Source organism: Rousettus aegyptiacus, unplaced genomic scaffold (assembly GCF_014176215.1).
Source record: "Rousettus aegyptiacus isolate mRouAeg1 unplaced genomic scaffold, mRouAeg1.p scaffold_m13_p_8, whole genome shotgun sequence".
Lineage (NCBI taxonomy): Eukaryota > Metazoa > Chordata > Mammalia > Chiroptera > Pteropodidae > Rousettus > Rousettus aegyptiacus.
Window position 1 is genome coordinate 73,832,694 of NW_023416311.1, and position 20,314 is coordinate 73,853,007.

Below are 20,314 nucleotides of genomic sequence, written 5' to 3' on the forward strand. Positions count from 1 at the left end.
TGGGAAAACAATAATGCTAAGTATCTCCTATATGCCAGAAGGTTAGAGAACAGAGTGCCCTGCTTTCCCAGCATGCCCTAGCACCTCTCCCAGTCACTAACCTGGGACAACTAACAAAGTGATGTCCTTTGGGAGGACAGCTTTCTGCTTCTACAACATCTCTCGAGGAAAGGGACCAGAAGCCATGGAAGTTGTCCATACTCTTGAAGTTAGCCTGAAGTCAACAGAAAACATCACACAGGATCTGTGTGACCAGTCCAAGAGGGCTGCACAACTAATTTGTGTTGCCAGGAAATGCACTGGGCCATTCTGGGGCTGGGTCCTCAGCTATTTTTGGCAAGGAGGGGGTGGTATGAAAAGAGACTTCCCCTTTTTGCAGCACAGAGTCACAAAACACTGGGCAGTCAAGAGGATTTCTTATTCTGAGATTGCCCTTCTGAATACCTCTAGCTGCTGAATTACCGAGGTCATCAAAGCTTGATTAGATTTCTCAGCTCCAAGCATTTGATAAGCCCAGCAAGTGGGAGGGGCTTCAATCCTGTGATGGCTCCCCTTGTCAGCGGCTTCATGCTGGCAGTGTTGTTTTCTGCCAGCGCTAAAGTTATCACCTCCTCGGATCAGATGTGCATGGAGGTGAGTCCTATTTTTTTGTCTTTCTCTGGATTAAACTGCCTGGAAATTTGAGATTCAGCCTGCAGTCCTATCTGAGCTTTGGCATCCTAATATATACTGTCTTTGAAAGGGCAACAAGATGCATAGAATGTGTTTTGTTTCATTTTGTTTTATTGTGAAAAAGGAGCAACAGAGTTCATCTAGGGGATGATCTTGTAGATCCTTAGTAGGAAGAAATGAGAGTATTCCTTTTCTATATACAATTCCCCCTGAATAATCCTAATTGAGATGTAAATTATCAACAGGGTTCCAGTGGAAAGAGCAGATTTGCAAACCTGCTTCCAGCACATGAAGGAGCTATTTGTCCAACATCCTAACACATGGCCACTACCCCAAATAGTCCTTTCGTTTCCTGGCTCTCAGGGTGGGGATTAGTAAAGATGACCTGTGCCAGGTTTTAGAGCAAATAAAGATCATTCTGAATGAGTCTGGCGTTCTCCTGGAGTTGGACAGCCATCCATCTGTTTTCCTAGCTCACAGGAGTAACATCCAAGAACAGAGCCAAATTGCACCTTCTGTTTTGGACCATAGCAATATTTATCAACCTGTGGGAAGTCTTGGAGTAGTAAGAGAGATAGGAGAGGGCCTCAGTCTCTTGCCTTCTTGTAAAATGCTTCAATCTTTCCCTGACTGCCTCTGACCCCAGCAAGTATCTAGCACCACACGGCCTGTTGGACAAGGGCTGAAGGCAAGATGAACCATCCTGGTGGCTAGGTGGGCTGCTTTCCTAGGTTGAGGCTGAAAGCAGAAGTGGATGCAGGAGAAGCAAGATGCAGAAAGGTGGTTCTTGAGAGGCACAAAAGAATGATAAAGGAGAGCAGGGCAAAGATCTGCCAGGCGACAGCAAGAATCCCAGCCAGGACTGGAACAGGCCTTGAAGCAGAAAGAAGCAGAACTTTGTTCATCTGGTGTTAGAATAGAGTCAAGATGGGCTCAGGCCAAGAGGAGGCACAATGCCCAAGAGAAATTAAGGCTGGAAAGATAGATAACTTTCTTTGGGCTGCCATAACAATGTCCTACGGATGGGTAGCTTAAACAATAGAAACTTACTTTCTCCTAATTCTGGAGGCTAGAAGTCTAAGATCAAGGTGTTGGCAGGGTTGGTTTCCTCTGAGACCTTTCTCCTTGGCTGGTTGATGGCCATCTTTACCCTGTGTCTTTACATCATCTTCTTTCTGTACTTGTCTATCTCTGAATTTATTCTTTTTATAAAAACACTAGTCATGTTGTATTAAGGCCTACACTAAGAATCTCATCTTAATCTAATGACCTCTTTAAAGATTCTATTTTCAAATAAAGTCACATTATGAGGTTCTCAGGTTAAAATTTCAACATATGAATTTGAGGGGACACAATTTAGCCCATAACAGAAGGGGCAAGTAAGATGTATTTAACAGCTCAGAAGGCTGCCTCCTCATCATTCAGGTTGGAAGGTCAGTTTCACATAAATATATGGGTGGCATCATAAGAGGGTAGGAGTGGAGACACCACCTTCTCAGTAATTACGTAGGCATGCCATTCACTTCTGACAATATTCTCAGAGATGCTAATATCACCATTACAATGCAGCTCATTGAGAAGCAGGCTTTTTTAAATGTCACGCTCTTAAGCCTACCAGTTCAACTCTTAAATTCCTATATTCCTGCAAAGCCCCATCAGCCCTCCTGAAGACCACAAGTAAAACCTGGGAGATCTGGAACACCCATGAAAACAATGAACCAGTCTAGCTTCCTACTGAGGCCACCAGGCCCCAGAGCTACTAGTTTCTTTTATTGCAGATGATTCCTGCCATGATAGGGGAAGGGGCAGGAAGAGGCAGGAAGAGCATCCTCATTCTTTTGCTGCCTGTTCTGGAGCCTCCTGTGATAGTTAGGTAGCAAGAGTGGTGCTGAGGGTCCCAGGACCTCCAGGCCTGGCACTGTGCTGGGGTGAGAGTTTTCCTTTTTAGATAAGTTCATATTGTAATCTTCTAATACAACCACCTCTCTGCAACTCTCCCTATGAAAGGACTCTGAATCTAAATGCCCTGGGACCTATTCAAATAACATTGGATTTGTATTTTCCTTGACCTCCCCTATCATGTACGAGTTCTGGCAGCAGGATTCTAAGGCTGAGTATTGAGCTCTCTCTCACTCTAGCTGAGTACTGAGGAGTTGTGGGAGATATAAAGATGAATGAGAGCTTGTTCCAGATGGTAAGAAACTTGTAGGCTACAGGTAAGTGGGACAAAAGTGAGAATGAGGGGAGAAGAAGCTTTGACTTAAGGTTTGGCCTTTTTTCAAGTGCAAGTTACCCGGTTTGCCCACCCCTCCCCCTTGCTTTCCTTTCCTCTTTAGTTCTTCCGCTCCAGCTTAAGCATAACTAACCACATACTGTGATGGTGGGTCATGTGACCACCATTAGCTTATCAGACCCTATTCCGAAAATAAGGTTTTTGTTTTGCTTTGAGTTTAGTAAAGTTTTAATTAAAGTAAAACACATATGCAGAAAAGTCTGCCAATCCTGCATGTACAGCTCAGTGAGTTTTCACTAAGCGAACACATCTTATGGCCCACACACGGATGGAGAAACAAAGTTCTCAGCACCTCAGAAGCGCCCTCACACCTCTTCCCAGTCGCTAGTCCCCTTGCCTCTTTTTGAATTTTACATACGTGAGACCATGCAGTGTGTACTCTTTTGTGTCTGGCTTCTTTTGCTCAATCTTAAATATATGAGATTTCTTGATGATGTTGTGTGAAACAATCATTTGTTCGTTTTTGTCACTGCATGGTATTCGATTGTGTTAGCGAGTCATCATTTATTTATTCATTCTATTTAATGAATATTTGCATTGTTTTTAATTTTTTGGCTATTATGAATGCTGCTGCTTTGTGATTCTTATCTATGTCTTCAGTAAGTGAATGTGCAAATTTTTATTAGGTGTATATCAGGGAGTGAATGTATTTGGTCACAGAGTATACCCATGTTTTACTTTAGCAGACATTGCCAAACAGTGTCCAAAGTGTTGGCACACGTTGGCAATGTATATGAGCTCTGATGGCTTTACAGACTCACTAATATTTGATATTATTTGTTTTAAAAACCCATTCTGATGAATAGGTAGTGGTACTGTGGTATTTCACTGGGATTCAATTTTTATTTTCCTAATGAATAATTAAACTGAATATATTTTCATACTTTCATCGGTCATTTGCATATCTGTGTGTTTCTGTGTGTGTGTGTGTGTGTGTGTGCGTGCACATGCATGCATGTGTCATAAGCAACAAAATTAGACCCATGACCAAGTCTTTGAAGTCTGACAAATATGGAAAGGGTAGCTGGAATTCAGTGTTCTGTGATTTGGAATCTGGTAACATTTTAGATGTGCTCTTGAATAATTACTTGTAGTTATTGCGTAGGAATGATTCCTTATTTCAGATGGTCTCATTTTGGCTATCTTTTCCCCTCAAAACCATGGTAGGAGACAGTCTTTCAGTCCTAGGTATGTGAGGAGGCAATCGGTGCTTAGTAGAGTTCATTTTTTAGAGCTTTAAGTTCATGGATATGAGGACCTCTCAATAGCTATAGATAACGATATGATGCTGTGATGATCCAGTGAAATGCTGACTCCTCTTGGGAGTGCTTCACGTACATTACCCAATTAATCCTCAGAGTTGTCCTTCAAAGAAGGGTTATTGTCCTCCATCTACAGTTGGGGAAAAAGGAAACAGAGAACACAGCTCGGTGGTTGAGCACTGGGATTTGAACCCAAGCAATCTGACTGGAGACAAACAGAAAATGAACTACACATAATTGGAATGCTCTTTGCCGGGAGGAATCAGATTGACAGCAAAGTTTTAGGACTATGCCCTCTTGGGAATGCTTTGTTTTACTTGCAGAGAGTAATTGCTACACTGGGATTTGGCTCAGTCAAATTGCTATCTCTGGATAGTGTAGTGATTAAGTGGGGGTGGCCTGGGTTCAGAGTCCCAGACTTCTTGTGCATGGGGGGAGCTGACTGCTGCATGTGCCAAGTGCAGATGAGACATCTGAAAAGGTGGGAATCAGCACCAGAGTGAAACCCAAATGATTCTAAATTAGAGAATAATTTCGACATTTGTGAGAAGAGAAAATACAGTGGGATGGCCGAGAGTTAGAGATACAGCACAAAGAAGCAAAATAAGATTCTGATTGAAAAAATGCAAATGAATACCTGCAGGGAAAAGGGATTGCAAACACAGATGTAATATTTGGGAGTCCTGCTCTGAGCAAAAGGCACAGCTCTGACATGAAGCTAGAGACAAGAGGTTGGTGCAGGTCCCAGGGCACAGTTCCTGAGTAAATGCCCCACAACTTGGAATGGGTATGAGCAAGGGGCAATTATCCTGAGTACCATGTAGTCTGGTGCAGTCCTGCTGGCTGCAAGAGTTCATATCCAGAAGGGTGCTGTCTGCTATGGAACCAGCCAAAGCAGAAGAATGAGAAGGTGACTTTGGAAAGTGACTCCAAACAGACGTCTGGAGAATGAAGGCTGGGTTTATAGGAAATGGTTATACAGAGTCCAGAGAAACCACAAGGGCTGCAGAAGTGGTGGTGGATATCGCCCTGAAAAAGCAACTGAACACGTAGCTCTGGCAGCCAGTCTAGCTCTGGACAAAATGGCTGTGGTCACACTGTATTCCTTTCCTGCATCCTGCCCCTTTCTTCTCTGTTACATTATCATTCTGCTGTCCTGAAATCCTGTGCTATGTATGCTATCAGAACCCAGTCTTGAAAAGTTTTGATATGAATCCTGACACAAAAAGAAAAAATCTCGCTGATTTGGCATGTCTGACAAAAATGTATAACCTGAATCAAATCATGAGGATAGATTAAAAAAAAAAAAAAACACACCCTGATGAGGGACATCCTGTCAACTGTGAGCCTGTGTGTGTGTGTGTGTGTGTGTGTGTGTGTGTGTGTATGTGTAAAATCAATGCCATGAGAGAATGAAAGGCTGAGGAATTCTCTAAGATTAAAGGATAAAGAGACACGCACAAAAAAATGCAATGTGTGGTCCTGGATTGGAAAACAAATATTACTCTAATAGACAATATGGGGACAATTGGTAAAATTTGAATATAGACTGTCTATTGGATAATAATATCATATCAATGTTAAATATTCTGAATTTTGTGGTAATGGGATTATTGTAGTATAAGAAAATATCTTTTTTCTTAAGAGATTTTGGGGTGATGGCATCTGCAATTTACTCTAAAAAAATGAGAACAGCAGTGTGTGTGTATGTGTGTGTGTGTGTGTGTATGTGTGTGTATCCTTCCTGCCTTAAAAAATACAACAGACTGAAAACAATTTAATGCTGCTTAAATGATTACAGAGCATGAGGAGTTTGGACACTACAGTCCATAATATGTGAAATGGTCATTTTGATTGTATAGGAGTGTGAATGTAAAAGCCAAACAGAGAGGCCGTGAATATGTGAAGTCCAGCACGTTCTCTGAAATGTGTTTGCTTTTTAAATTCTCTTATGAGCTACGGTTCTTGTAATTTGCCTCTTTCTCCCAGGAATCAAGGGCAGAGAGTTCAGTGCCATTTTCCCCAACTAGAAATGAATGCTATGACACAGGCTTGTGGGGGAGGGGGGCTTCTCAGTACTCCTCAGCAGTGTTAAAAATGCTGGCTCTGTTTCTCACTGGGTTCAAATTGAGCTGCTTCATTTACTTGCCTTTCTTTTTGCTAGGAGCCCCCTCAGGCCACTAGCTCAGTAGAGCTCCTGTTAGATTCTCAACTTTTTGAATCACATTAATGCAGTAAAGTACTTAGTAAAGCACAAAAGAGGGATAATTTAGGTGTCACAGGCACTTATATATTCAGGAGGAGGGAATTGCCAACATGAAGCCTTTTCCTGTAGAGCCAGAATAAAGCAAGACAGACTGAGAAAATGCCCCTTTCTCCAAGTGTATGTGACATCAGTTATGCCAATCGAGACCAGAAAAGAAAAATGTCCCCTCATAGCTAATATGAACCTTAACAGCTCTTGGGGCAGCAGCTGTATGTACATCTCTCCATGTTCTCATCCATGTTCATGGGCACCAAAAAGGGGTCTAGCAACATCTGTTTTTCCCACTAGTCAGTTAAATTTTAGTTTTAAATGAAAAGTGTGGATTTCAAGGATATTAGGTAGATTTGTGGCAGTGCCTGGAGGACTTCGGGTCTATAAAACAAAAAATGAATTACAAAGAAATATAAATGTTGGCATTTTCATCAGTGACATTCATAATATTGTCACAATATAGAAGAAAATAAGTGATTTTCTGTAGAAGAGGATGCTCTCTAACTATAAGAGTGCAGCACTAAGCAGAAGTTGGAGTGAGTAAAGCAAAAAGCAATTAACATGGTGACATCTCTAAAACATCATGCTTCAGAAAGAAGGAGGTCGTGTGCATTCTTATGTTTCCAGCTAAGAAGGTCTGTTTGTAACTCAGTATAAGGAAAGTTTATGAGGTAAGCTGCTGATCTAGAGTTTGATGGTGCAGGTCTTTCCCGAACCAGGAAAGTCTCAGTGAGGCCTCTAGTGAGAACGAGTGGGCAGGGAAAAGGCAGGGTCTGAAAGTTTAGATGAAACCACATGGAATGTGGTTTCTGAGAGACGGCTCCCAAGTGCGCTTTCCTTGTAGATTATATCTTTCTTTCCTAGGAGCCTCCCCATACAAAATAGACTCCATCAGACCTTCCTACCTGCCTCACGACCCTTCATCCTAAGGCATCATCCAGACGAATTATGACTCCATAATTCTATAGACTTCTAATCAACTCCTTCTCATTTTTACCTAGTTAGTCCAAAATTTACAACTTGATTTAGAGCATCTAACAAGTAGTGACTGGCAGACTTCTGAATACTTGACGCTCTTGGGACACAGGATCAGATAGTCCTTTGAATTTACATGCAGGAAGTACCCAAATGCTAGGGTCTGGTATCAGCAGCCTGCAGTTCTAGAGATCCCAAACTGACTCACACATCAAGGGTGCAAGGCTGGAAGTTAGGCTTAAAGTCTTGATTGGATTCAAGCTTTCACTTTTTGGGGGAGGGGTTGTGGGGTGAGGGGAGGGCAAGAATATCTCACAGTTGGTACTGTGTACTTAATATTGCATTACATCAGAAAGCATGTAATGTCTGATTGTCTAATTTTGTTGATGCTAATCTAGAGTTGATTTGCTTTCAAACTAAAATAAAACATTTCCATGCATCTAAAATCAAAATTATAAAACAAAGTATATTCAGAGAAATCTTGTTTCTATTCCTGTTCCTCTATCTGGTTCTTTCCTTCCCCTTCAAGAAAACCAGCCTGGATTTTTTTTCCTCCCATGGCTTCTTTTTGCAAATATAAGAAAATATACGCATACTTTCTAACTGAAAAGGTAGCGTACAATATCCTGCATACTACATTCCGTTTACTATGTACACTATATATGTACACTAGGCACCTTGATTTTATTACTGTACAATATACCTGGATATCATCTCATGTCAGTGTATAGAGATATTACCCATTTCATTTTTAGCTGCTAAAGTTTCCAGTTTGTGAATACCATATTTTGTTAAACTAATCCTATATTGATAGTTAATCTGGTTATTGTCAATCTTTTGCTAATATGAGAAATGCTAAAATAGATAACCTTATGCATAAGTCATTTTGTGTTTTAGCAAGTATACATTTGGTAAAGACTCCTAGAATTGGAATTGTTGTTCAAAAGATAACATATAGATGTAATTTTGCTAGTCAATCAAATTATGAAGTCTGATATTAATTTACATTATTTCTCTCATCAGAAAGAAGCCAACAAAACATATAATTGTGAAAACGTATAATTGTGATATTAATTTACATTATTTCTCTCATCAGAAAGAAGCCAACAAAACATATAATTGTGAAAACTTAGGTCTCAGAGAAATTCCTGACACTCTACCAACCACAACAGAATTTTTGGAATTTGCCTTTAATTTCTTGCCCACAATTCAAACTACAACTTTCAGCAGACTAATATATCTTACCTTTTTGGATTTAACCAGGTATGTATCTGAGTTTCTTGTGTGCGGTTGATATTTTACTTAAGTAATAATACAACTTGCATTCCAATTGTTTCCAGGACCTTTTGGGGGGCTAGGGGATAATCTGCTTATCCTGTGTGGTTAGATGGGGTCAGTTGTGCTTTTTAAGAAATTCTAAAAGATAGCAATAACAAATCAAAAATAGATCTTATGCTAAATCAGATGCCACGTTATACTACATTATTGGGTGGTAATATTTTAAGAAAAATTTATAGGAGAAACACACACAATCCACTAACATTTTTTCCCCTACTAACTGGGAAAAGAGTTCCATTACTTGGTTTTAGAGGCAGAATCAGGATTCCATATGTTGAACCAGAGTTTGTGAAACAAAAGGCAGGAGTATCACAAGGAAATAAGGGAAAAAGCAAAAGAGAAAGGTAGCATGTGTGTGTGAATGAGAGAGAAAGGGCTCTGCATGTGGACAGTCTCCGTATCTTTTACAGCAGCTCTGTTTCTTTGGTTGTTAAGATTCAGCTTCTGCAGAGTGGGAGAGCATTCACATCCATAATATGATTTCATCTGTATAACCACCACGATGAGGAAGGAGTGATCATCCGCTCATGTTTGTTGAGGAAATGTGGGCTCAAGAAGATTTTGTGAGCTTACATAGTAAGGAAACCGGGACTCTGCTCTCCTGATTCCCAGTCCAGAGTCCCCAAATACCTCTAGGCCACCTGTGTTGCATTTTCATATACATCATTTGATTCACAACCATTCTACAAAGCAGTCATGGTTCTTATACTTAATAAATGAAAAAACAGAGGTTGAGAGAAGTCGTCACTTTTTCAGAATGGCGTAGATTTATACATAACATGTCATATTATATATTATGCATTATTTATGACATACTTTATTACTTAAAATAGTAAATAATGGTTTGCATTTTTCCTACAATCGAGCCACTAATTATTCCCTAGATTCCAAACACAAATTTCTGAGAGTTCAATCTAAAGGGGCAAGATATCTGGGAAAAAAAGAATCTAAATCAGAATGTTCAGAACTGAGGCTAATCATTAATTCAACAGGAATCTATGGTTAATGAAGAAGATTTTTTATGTTTTACTTTAAACAATAATGTACACTGTTTTTACTATGTACAAAAGATTATTTTGTTCATACAGGTCAGGTCACTGTGACAGAGTTTTTTCGTTTTTCTAATTAATTAGTGTTAAATACCATTATCTTTTTAAGGTGCCAGATTAACTGGATACATGAAGACACTTTTGAAAGCCATCATCAACTGAACACAATCGTGTTGACTGGAAATCCCCTGATATTCATGGCAGAAACATCACTTAATGGGCCAAAGTCACTGAAGCATCTTTTCTTAATTCAAACAGGAATATCTGATCTCGAGTTTATTCCAATGCACAATCTGGAAAACTTGGAAAGTTTGTATCTAGGAGGCAACCATATTTCCTCCATTAAGCTCCCGGAGAACTTCTCAGCACGGAATCTGAAAGTCTTGGATTTTCAGAATAATGCTATCCATTACCTTTCTAATAAAGACATGAATGCTCTGGAGCAGGCCACCAACCTAAGCCTTAACTTCAATGGCAATGACATTAAAAGCATTGAGACTGGGGCTTTCCATTCAAAAGTCTTCCAAAGTTTGAACTTTGGTGGGATTTTTGACTTGTCTATTGTAATGAAAGGTCTACAGAACTCTACTACTCAATCTCTCTGGCTGGGGGCATATGAGGACACTGAAGACCAAGACCTTACCCCAGCCATGCTTGAGGGACTTTGTGAACTGTCTGTTGAGAGCATCAACCTGCAGAAGCACCATTTCTCGGACTTGTCATCTACCACATTCCGGTGTTTCACACGACTCCGGGAATTGGATCTGACGGCAGCTCATTTGAAAGAGTTACCTTCTGGGATTGAGGGCATGAACTCTCTCAAGAAATTAGTTCTCAGTATGAATAATTTTGACCAATTGTGTCAAATCAATGCTGCCAGTTTCCCATCCCTTACAGATCTCTATATCAAAGGCAACATGAAAAAACTTGACCTCGGTGCTGGGTGTTTGGAAAAACTACAAAATCTTCGGAGACTTGATTTAAGCCATAGTAAGATAGAGGCTTCTGAGTGCTGCAACCTGGCACTCAGAAACCTTGACCACTTGCAGTACCTAAACCTGAGCTACAATATGCCCATCGGTCTCCAGAGTCAGGCGTTCAAAGAATGTCCTAAGCTAGAACTCCTGGATTTGGCGTTTACGCACTTGCGCATTAGTGCTCCACAAACTCCTTTCCAAGACCTCCATCTCCTGCAGACCTTGAATCTCTCTCACTGCCATGTTGACACCAGCAATCAGCACCTTCTAGAAGGCCTGCCAGATCTCCGGCATCTAAATTTACACGGAAATTCCTTTCAAGATGGGAGCATCTCAAAGATCAACCTACTTCAGACAGTAGGCAGTTTGGAAACTCTGATTTTATCCTTCTGTGAGCTCCTCAGTATAGACCAGCAAGCTTTCCACAGCCTTGGGAAAATGAGTCACATAGACTTGAGCCACAACAACCTGACCGGAAATAGCATTGATGCTCTTAGCCATCTTAAGGGCATCTACCTCAATCTAGCTGCCAATAGCATTAGCATCATCCCGCCCCATCTCCTCCCCATTTTGTCCCAGCAGAGCACCATTAATTTAAGTCACAATCCCCTGGACTGCACTTGCTCAAATTTCTATTTCATAACATGGTACAAAGAAAATCCGCAAAAACTTGAGGGCTCAGAGGAGACAGTGTGTGCAAACCCCTCATCTTTAAAGGGAGTCAAGCTGTCTGAGGTCAAGCTCTCCTGTGGGATTACAGCTCTGGGCATATTTTTTCTTGTAGTATTTTTACTACTGTTCACCATTCTGTTTATTTTTTCAGTTAAATTCATTTTTAGGTGGAAATACCAGCACATTTAGTGCTAAAGTTCTCTAGAGATGGCAAATAAATGTATTTAGCAAAATTGCCCTAAGTAGAGAAACTATTGTCTGTCAGTGACCAACTTTACAGGTTAGTTTCTGGCACTGAGCAAGGATTTACTGTGCTTTTCTGAATCCTAGAACTAATGAAACTCCCTGGAAAGTAAACTGAATAATGCCAGAGAGCCAGAGACAGCTATGAGAGATGTAAAGCCCTTTCCCCACATGGAGGGCAGGTGGAAGTTGAGGGAGAACCCCAGGAAGGGAAAGGCCAGAAGAGTAACTCATGAGGAGGCCATTTCCCTTACTCTCACAGAAGTCCTCTGAAGCACCTTCCACTCTGACCTTGAAAGGAGACCATCAACATCCTCTCGCTGAGGACCTCAGCTCTCAACTCTCTCTCCTATAATTCGGGCATCATACTTGGGTTTGAGTTCTCAGTAATGTAGTCCTTTGGGAAACTTGCCAGGGATAAAGTCTTAATGTTTGTTTTACATGAAAAAGGAAAATAATGAATTTAAGTAAGTAGTTGAGAAATAAATCTTGCCATTAAATTGACTCCATTAATCCCTTAATCATTAGATTTCTGAGGTCTCTACAATGCCACTGGGGTACAATAGCTACAAAAATAAAATAAAGACACCATCCACCAGGACCACTCTCCCCCAAAGTTTTGGATTTTGGTTGCATTGGCCACCCTTACCTGAGAACCAGGGAAGCTCCTTCTGCCAATTTGATATTCTCATTCTCATGTTACAAAGCCTAACTTACAGGTGGGCTATGGTCCAACTGCTCTTCTCATTTGGATGTCTGGTCCTTCGAAGTTTCTTTCCCACAGGAACTCTGAGATGAATGATAATTTGGTTCCCAGGGCAGCTCTCAAATGCCTATTCACCTGGGACAGCAATTGAGATAGCATATTTACAATGAAATCTAGTGGAAGAAAGCATCTCTGCATACTAGCTGTCTGTAAGGAACACAATAAGCTGGCTTAGTGAGAAGTAGTTTCTGTTGAGGCTGTGGGTGTCAGCAAAAGTAGTACCAGCAACAGAGAGGGGAAAGACCATTGAATGCAGATAGAGGAAGAGGACAGGGAAGCAGGCAGTGTGGTGACTTAGGCCTTCCCAAGGCCCAAAGGGTCACACTCTGGCAGGGCTTGACCTTCTGAATTCAGCATTGGTGGACGAGAGAGCTCTTGTACTCAGGCGCTACATTTACGAGGCCTTAAGTTCTGTAATGAAGTTTAGGCTAGAGATGGCAACTTATAGTTATGAAATTCTGATTAGATGTCATAGTAAAAATAATTAACTTTTATATCCAATCAGAATTTATCAGCCCTTAAGTTAAAGGTGTAATAGTGGGACATAACTGAGTGGTAGCTTGGGGTCCAACTGCTCTTTGCCTCTGAATGACTAGAAAAAGCAGAAAAGACAAGGGAATGGTGAAGGGAAGCCATAAACCTTCATTGCAAATGCTCTGCTAGTCTTAGGGGATATTTTGTACTAAGTAGGAAGCCAAATTTTCCTGCAAGGCTTGGTTAAGGGCATAAAGCCAGGGTAAGGGTAGGATGAGTGAGGCCCTTGCCTTGAGTACAAAATTTAAGGGGATACCGAGAATCTCAGTAGTCAAGACAAAAAATTTAATACAGTATTTTTAAAACTTTAAGTCAATGCCAAAAAATCGATAATAAATAAAACATCAAAATTTTAAACAAAGACAGAATCCATAGCAGTGCTATGTTGAACCATATTAGAGCCTGAGGCAAAAGGAAAAATTAGTTATACCAGTCCTGCCTTTGTTTAAACTTTTGATGTTTTGTTCACTGTTGATGTTTTGTATTAGTTTTTATTTTTTAATGTTGCATTAAAATGTTATTTATCTTCATTACTGAGTTTTTGGTGCCCCTTTAAATTTCATGCCCAAGGTGAGTGCCTTACTCACCTGAGAACTGGTAAGAAGTGGGTATTCCCAGGGAACTCCCAGGCTGCAGTTTACTGAGAGCCTATTACCTGGCACATTATCTCAGCTTTACTCAAAAGTGTCCATCTCCTTCCCCTTCACTTTCTGGAAGTAGAGAGAAGTGTTTGAGATCTTCTACTTTGTTAGGTGTGCTAAAGGAGAAAAAAAATGTGCATGAAAATACTAGGACATTTAGACATAGCCCCCAAGCCACCTTTATTTCTTCCCTGGGCCTATGGTGGTGGGGTATCCTTCTGAGAAGGCCAACTGGAGACAATACTGGGTTGGTATTGGTCTTGAGTCTGGCAGCAACCAAGGTCTTTTAGCACTGAGTTTTTGGCTCAGAAGAGACCTACTGCAAAAGTGAGCGTGTCTACCTTGGTCAGACTCTCTGAGCGTGCAAGTCAGGGTTCTCCCAGTGCCTTTCTAACTGCTGCTACAGGGAAGCTCCCTCCTTCTAGGGACCTTCTAGAGCATGGGTTTAGAAAGGTCAGGTAGCCAACCCTCCCAAGCCAGAGAGTACCTCCTGCTGACCACACCAACCCTGCTGCCTGTTCTGCCCAGGAACCATTCACCTTTGGGAATTCAATCAGGAATGTTGCAGGACACATGGTTTTTTTGTTGCGTTACTTGTGTTTATTTGCTTGTAGTGAGATGACTGGTTTTGGAAACTTTGGGAGGTATTTCTGGTGATGACCATGAAAATGCAAAAACCATACTCACTGGAACCTTCCTCTCTCCTTTCTTTGTTTCTCTTTCCTTGCTGTTTCTTCTCTTCCTTCTTTCCTCGCTTCCTCCCTATTGTAGAGTATGGAAGTCCACACTCTAAGAATTCAGTCTAAGACAGCACCAACCCATTGAGTTCCCTGTGTAATCTAGCAAATTTAAGCTCTTCCCTCCTTAAGGATTTAGGCTATAGACAGAAAATATTAATTGTCAATCTACCACTTCATAGACACACTGTCCTCCATAATATTTAATGTATGACTTGGAAAAACCAAAGCATTCTGCAGAACATTTCTGATGTGGATTGCATCACATTTAGGACTATAGGGTCCCAAGCCCTAGCAAAATGTAACTACCCATCTTGCTTTCATCTACCAGGCATGCACTCCTTCCACGCAACGCAACTTGCCACTCCATAACTGCACACTGATCTAAGACTGTGACAACTCCTCTGTTTTAAGCACCAGTAAACTCACCTTACAAACTCAGAAAGAGAGATTTTGATGACTGCTGTCAATTTTATTGCTTTATCCTGGTTACTAGGATAGAATCTGTAGACACGGTGTGTTTATTCGTTTTATATATCACATGTTGTTGCTGCTCTGACAAGCTACTCCTAAAAATGTGTTATTATTGCATGTTGTAGCTCAGTGAGCTGACCCTGAATTTCAAAGTGTACTGAAGCAAATAGCATTGAAGTCCATAAAAAACTGACTGGCCTCCATCACAGAGAACTCTGCGCGAGCTGAAACTCCCACAATCTGGGAGCAAATTATACCCTTCTCCTGTGCCGGCAGCCATCACTCTTAACTGAACACAGCACAAACCCAAACACAAGCATTATCTGTAAAATTTCAAGACAGGAAACTGTCATATCATTCCTACTCATCTAATTCCTCAATTACTGTCATTTTCATTTTTTAAGTTTATGAAAGTATGGAATAAATGGCTTTTTAATGGTTTATATATTAGTACTGGATACAAGAGGGGTGGCTGACACTGTTTTCTATCTGCTCTGCATGCTGAAGAGAAAATTAACTTGAATTACAGCAAGAGAAGATGTAGTTAGTTCTAAGCAAGTCACAACTTGAGGTGCTAGGTGTTCAGCTAGAATCAAGTGCCTGATATGTTAAAAGTTAGAATGTCCACCGTGGGGCGAATTAGCCTGAAGGCTGCAGAGAATTAGGGCAGCCCAGCGTGGCTCCCAGATACTGGTTTATCACTTGAATCATCTGAGGTTTCTTTACAAAACAGATTCCTGTATCCCACCCACAGTTCTAGGATTCTGTTAGACTGGGATTCATCCTGGACTCTCAGCTAAATGATTTCATATAAAATCCTTCCCTAATCTTAATTTTATCAAAAAATAGCAGAAGCATGTGTTATGCTCCATTAATCGAATGAGCTAAAGAAGTGCTCCATATTCTGTAAGAGGAAATGTCCTAATAAAATGGGAAAGGGGTCTAAGGAGCTTTGAAACCAAGGGTGAGACATCCTGGGCAGGCAGTTTATTAATCCCTTCTGCCATCACTGCCAGCCCACAAGGCTCCACTCCTAAACTATCCTGTTCTCACTTCTACCCCATGCATTCCCACTCCATCTCTGCTACTTAGATTTTGAAATAATATATTAGATATTGTGGGTCCTGAAAAAGGAACCTATACCTATGGATTATTTTTAAGAGCCATCATGGCTCGTGAAAGATTAAACAGTGAACTTCATTGAGTATCCTTTTGTCCCTCCCACTCCCCATCTTTAGCTAATATCCTTTAAGCATTTGATTGTTCAAGACTTACTAGATCCTGCCAAGGTAAGCGGAGGAGAGGGGACCACTGGAGCATCCATACATCTCCTCCTTCTCCCTTCCTGTTGGTTCACCGGCTTTCTAAAGAGCTTTGGCTTCTCCTTTTCTCTTTCTCCTATCCTTGGAAACAACCTAAATATTGAACAATAGATAAATGATTACATAAATTAGGACATGATCTGAACAAATGGGGAGACATTCCATGTTCTTCGGTGGATAACAGCATTATGTTGATTCTATTATGAAATAGAGAAATACAAGTTAAAATGAAATAAAGTTTTATATCTATTAGCCTCGCAAAAAGAGAAATCTGGATAATAGTGTAGGTGGGAAGTGGTTATAGAAACTGCATGCACTGCTTATGGGTATAGACTGGGACCATGTAGCAATAATTAGTCGAATTAATATGTGACACATAAATTCTGTTCTGGGTATATATCTAAAGAAAATTTTACAATTCCAAAATTATATTCCATGCAGAATTATTTCTGGAGGAGGAAATGGATAGGTAAAATGTGGAAGACACCCACCATGAGGTACTATACAGTAGTTAGAAGTGATGGATTAAATATAGCTATAGCCATGTAATTAAATCTAAAACATACAGTGTCAGAGGTCATTGGGAGTTCGTGACTGCCCATCGACCCGCCGGCTGGACCCTGCAATCGGAGACTCCTCAAACCTTTCCCCTGTCCTCAGAATGTACACTCTGTCAAACATTTCCGGAGTGGGAACCATTTTCAGGAAGGGAGACTCTTGAGACTAAAGTGTTGTTGAGATCATTTTGATGGTATAAGTGACTGAGTCCCATTAAGGCTTCCATTTAACTTTTAAGATTTTGGCGGGCAGATGAGATCTACTTTCTTGTAGCTGCCCTAGTCAAGCTTTGTTTGTAAGTCCCCTTGCTTACAAAACTGCTATCTACCAATCTGGACTGGTCTGCCTCTCCTTGCCCTCCATGTACTGGGCCAACATATATGGCTTGATAGGAAAAAAAAAAAAAAAGAAAACCTAAAATGATATATTAACATGATCATTTTTATAAATTAAAAATACATGCATACAAAACAATGATATCTATATTTTGTAAGACCACAGAAAGATAAACCATTAACATGGTTACGTACTGAGTGGGAGAGGCAGATAGGAGGGAGTGTAGGACTAAATTAAACGAAATTTGGGATAAGCCAAGGTTGATGTTCCAAGAGCTGAGTGGGATGACTTCATTCACCTGCACCTGAGTTTCTCTATTGTGTGCATGTGGATGAAAGAAAACAACATGGCACATCCATAAAATGAAGTGCTGCTCAGCCATTACAAATATTACTGAAAAACACCTATACACATTAAAATATATTTGTGAGTTAATCCTAAGCAAAACAGCAGGTTACCAAACACCATGGTATTATTTCATTTTTTTTTTGAAAAATAAAAAAATAATAATTAATTAATTAAAGATTGACAAAGGGCTGGTGGGATTGCAGTGATTCATTTTTCTTCTTGCTTTTCTGTGTTTCTAATTTGTCTTCAACAACCATGTATTGAACAATAAAGAGAAAATGAGGGTCTTGTTCTTAAAGACAAACTTTTTGTTTTTACAAAGGTACAAGAAGAATAACGAGGTTACTGGTCATGAGAATTTACAGGTACTGAAAAAGAAGACAGCATTTTCTAAGTTTCATGTTTTCAAATGCAAATGGTAAAGTCCAAGATTTATGAGTTGTTCTTTCCTTTGCCCCGAGGACAGAGGGAGCGAAGTTCTAAGGATTCCCCGCTTGAACAGGTTGTGGTCTGGGGAGCTGGGACTCGCATTATAGGGTGGTGCTGCGCTGATGGATGTGGATGGGCATGCACAGGAACTGCCCTTCATCCCAACAATAGCATATCTGTCTCCAGCCCAGGAAAGGTACTTCAGTACAGCACTGTTTAACACAGTGCGTGTATTCCGAAGGGACAGAACTTGCAGGCAAAGTATTTACAGGTCAGGGCTGGAGGGTATGGTGATGCCAGTCTGACACATGAAGACTTGGTAGCCACAATATGGTTGCTTCAGGCCTTGCGAACATCTTCATTCTTCACCTCCCGGCTGTTGACAGCCATCTCTGGGGAGTGCTTACTGAAACAGCAGATGAATATCTGTTAGAGGTTTTTGACTTTACAACATTAATAGACTTTTTGTAAAGCTACGTGGGGCAATGATGAGTAACCATATGCAACAGATCTTTCCTTTTCCCACATCTGATCAGACTTGACTGGCGTGTCTCAGTATACAGCGAACTTCAGTCTTGGGAGCAGATCCCCTTTTCGAAGTGCTTGCCTGCATCCGAGTATTGGAATTGACAGCCCCACTGTCAGCCTGTGACATTATGAGATGACAATCTTGTCTTTTGAAATAAGTGGTACCAGAATTCAGTGAGATGCTGTTGCATGTTTTTCTATGCAGGGTAGTGCTAATGACTCCAGTCCAGGTTTTGAGGTATCTGAATTGTCAGAGAACTTGAACCTGGGCCAAACTGATTGACTTTCCATATGAAAGCAGTAATGAAACTGAGGTTCAACAAAGCTGTAGTCATGTCTAGCTTTCCTAGATATATGAGATGTGTATGACATTAACTGGGGAGGAAGTAGAATAAAAGAGGAATAACACAAAATGACTATTTTGAGGAATTAGTTATAAATAGATTGGTAGGAGAGAAGTTAAATTTGAGAGCGTTTCTATCACTGAGTTCTTTAATGGCCGGCCTATACTGAAGGAAGCCAATTTCTGTAGTTAATATAGCAACATTTTTCATCTTATATTTGTGTTGTGAACCCAAAATGCTAGATAGAAAATTATCTGCTGATTAATTGAAACTAATAAAGAAGCCCTATTATAGAGAATGATTAGATTCCTTGGCTAATTGTGTCCCACCAATCATCAAATTTGTAATTTTCCATTATAAGATTTTTCTGCATGTAAAGAAGAAAAAAATGAGGTGGCTTACATCATTCACAGAGGGACCTGGGCCTGAATTCAATGACATGACACCTGGTACTGTCTGGAAAGCTCAGGAACGTTAGATCCAGAAAAATCTGGACTCTTATCCAAATTTTCTTTACAGAGTGTACATAAGCAAATTCCATAGCTTGTCTGGGCCTGGTTCCTCCTCTGTAGGATGGGGATGTCACCACCATCTTGTTTGAGCATTGTGTTGGGGCTCAAATGAGGTGGTTGATGAAAATCATCATGCCCAGTACAAAGTGTCTATTCATCTATATTATATATGAATCTATCTCTATCTATCATCTATTATCCATGTATCTATCATCATCTGTCTATCATCTATCGATTATCTATCTACCATCTATCTATATCTACCTATTGTGGGTAGACAATAAGTGTGAGGTTGCTTCCTTCAATGGTTTTAATTATGAGAAAACAGGAGGAGAGAAAAAGAAAGATGACACAATAGTAATTTATGGAGCAAGCTTTTAGGAGACTTGAAGAAGGTGGTGTCACTGAGAAAGGACACCTCTTCCTAAGACCGTAGGGAGATGGTGAGCATGGTGTGGAAGCCGGTAAGCTTTACAGGAAAAAGGTTGGTAGAAACAGGAAGGAGTTAAAGGAAAACTTAATCTTGAAGAATAGAACATGTTTGTATAAATTTTAAAAAGTTAGCAAACCATCCCACTCAGCAAAAAGCAATCTGTGAAACCCCATATTTTCCATAATATAGAGTTATATTCCATAACATTTTGGAGATGGTATGTATGTGTGTATACGTGAAAAAAAACTTATCAGTCATTATCTTTTCATGCTAAATTTTTATTTCAATGTTATGCAACTGCATAAGTATAAATATTTGTTCAATATACAACAATTATGACATCCATAGGGAATTTCTTAGAGAAAATAAGACTGCAAACACTTTATTGCACAGATCCTAACAAACTTTAAGCTGGTAAATCTACCGTTGGGAGTACTACCGAGGAGCACATCTTACGATCACAGGAGACTGACCAAAGAGAACACAGGAGAATTTCTATCAGCTGATTGGAGAGGTTTACAACAACAGACAAGGATTACATGAAGCAACCTCAAGTACTCTTTACTCATCCAAAATGCAAAAACATATTTGGCAAAAATGATAATACACTCTAT

The 20,314-nt window shown here is 40.3% G+C and overlaps 1 protein-coding gene across 1 annotated transcript; it reads left to right on the top strand.

The window, feature by feature from the left end:
• The first annotated feature begins 389 nt into the window (after window positions 1–389).
• On the top strand, window positions 390–19,896 carry CD180 (CD180 molecule). Its single transcript, XM_016158133.2, has 3 exons — window positions 390–633; window positions 8,556–8,722; window positions 9,956–19,896. Exons 1-3 carry the CDS (start codon window positions 544–546, stop codon window positions 11,682–11,684), a joined length of 1,986 nt encoding a protein of 661 aa, XP_016013619.2. The 5' UTR covers window positions 390–543; the 3' UTR covers window positions 11,685–19,896.
• Window positions 19,897–20,314: the final 418 nt, after the last annotated feature.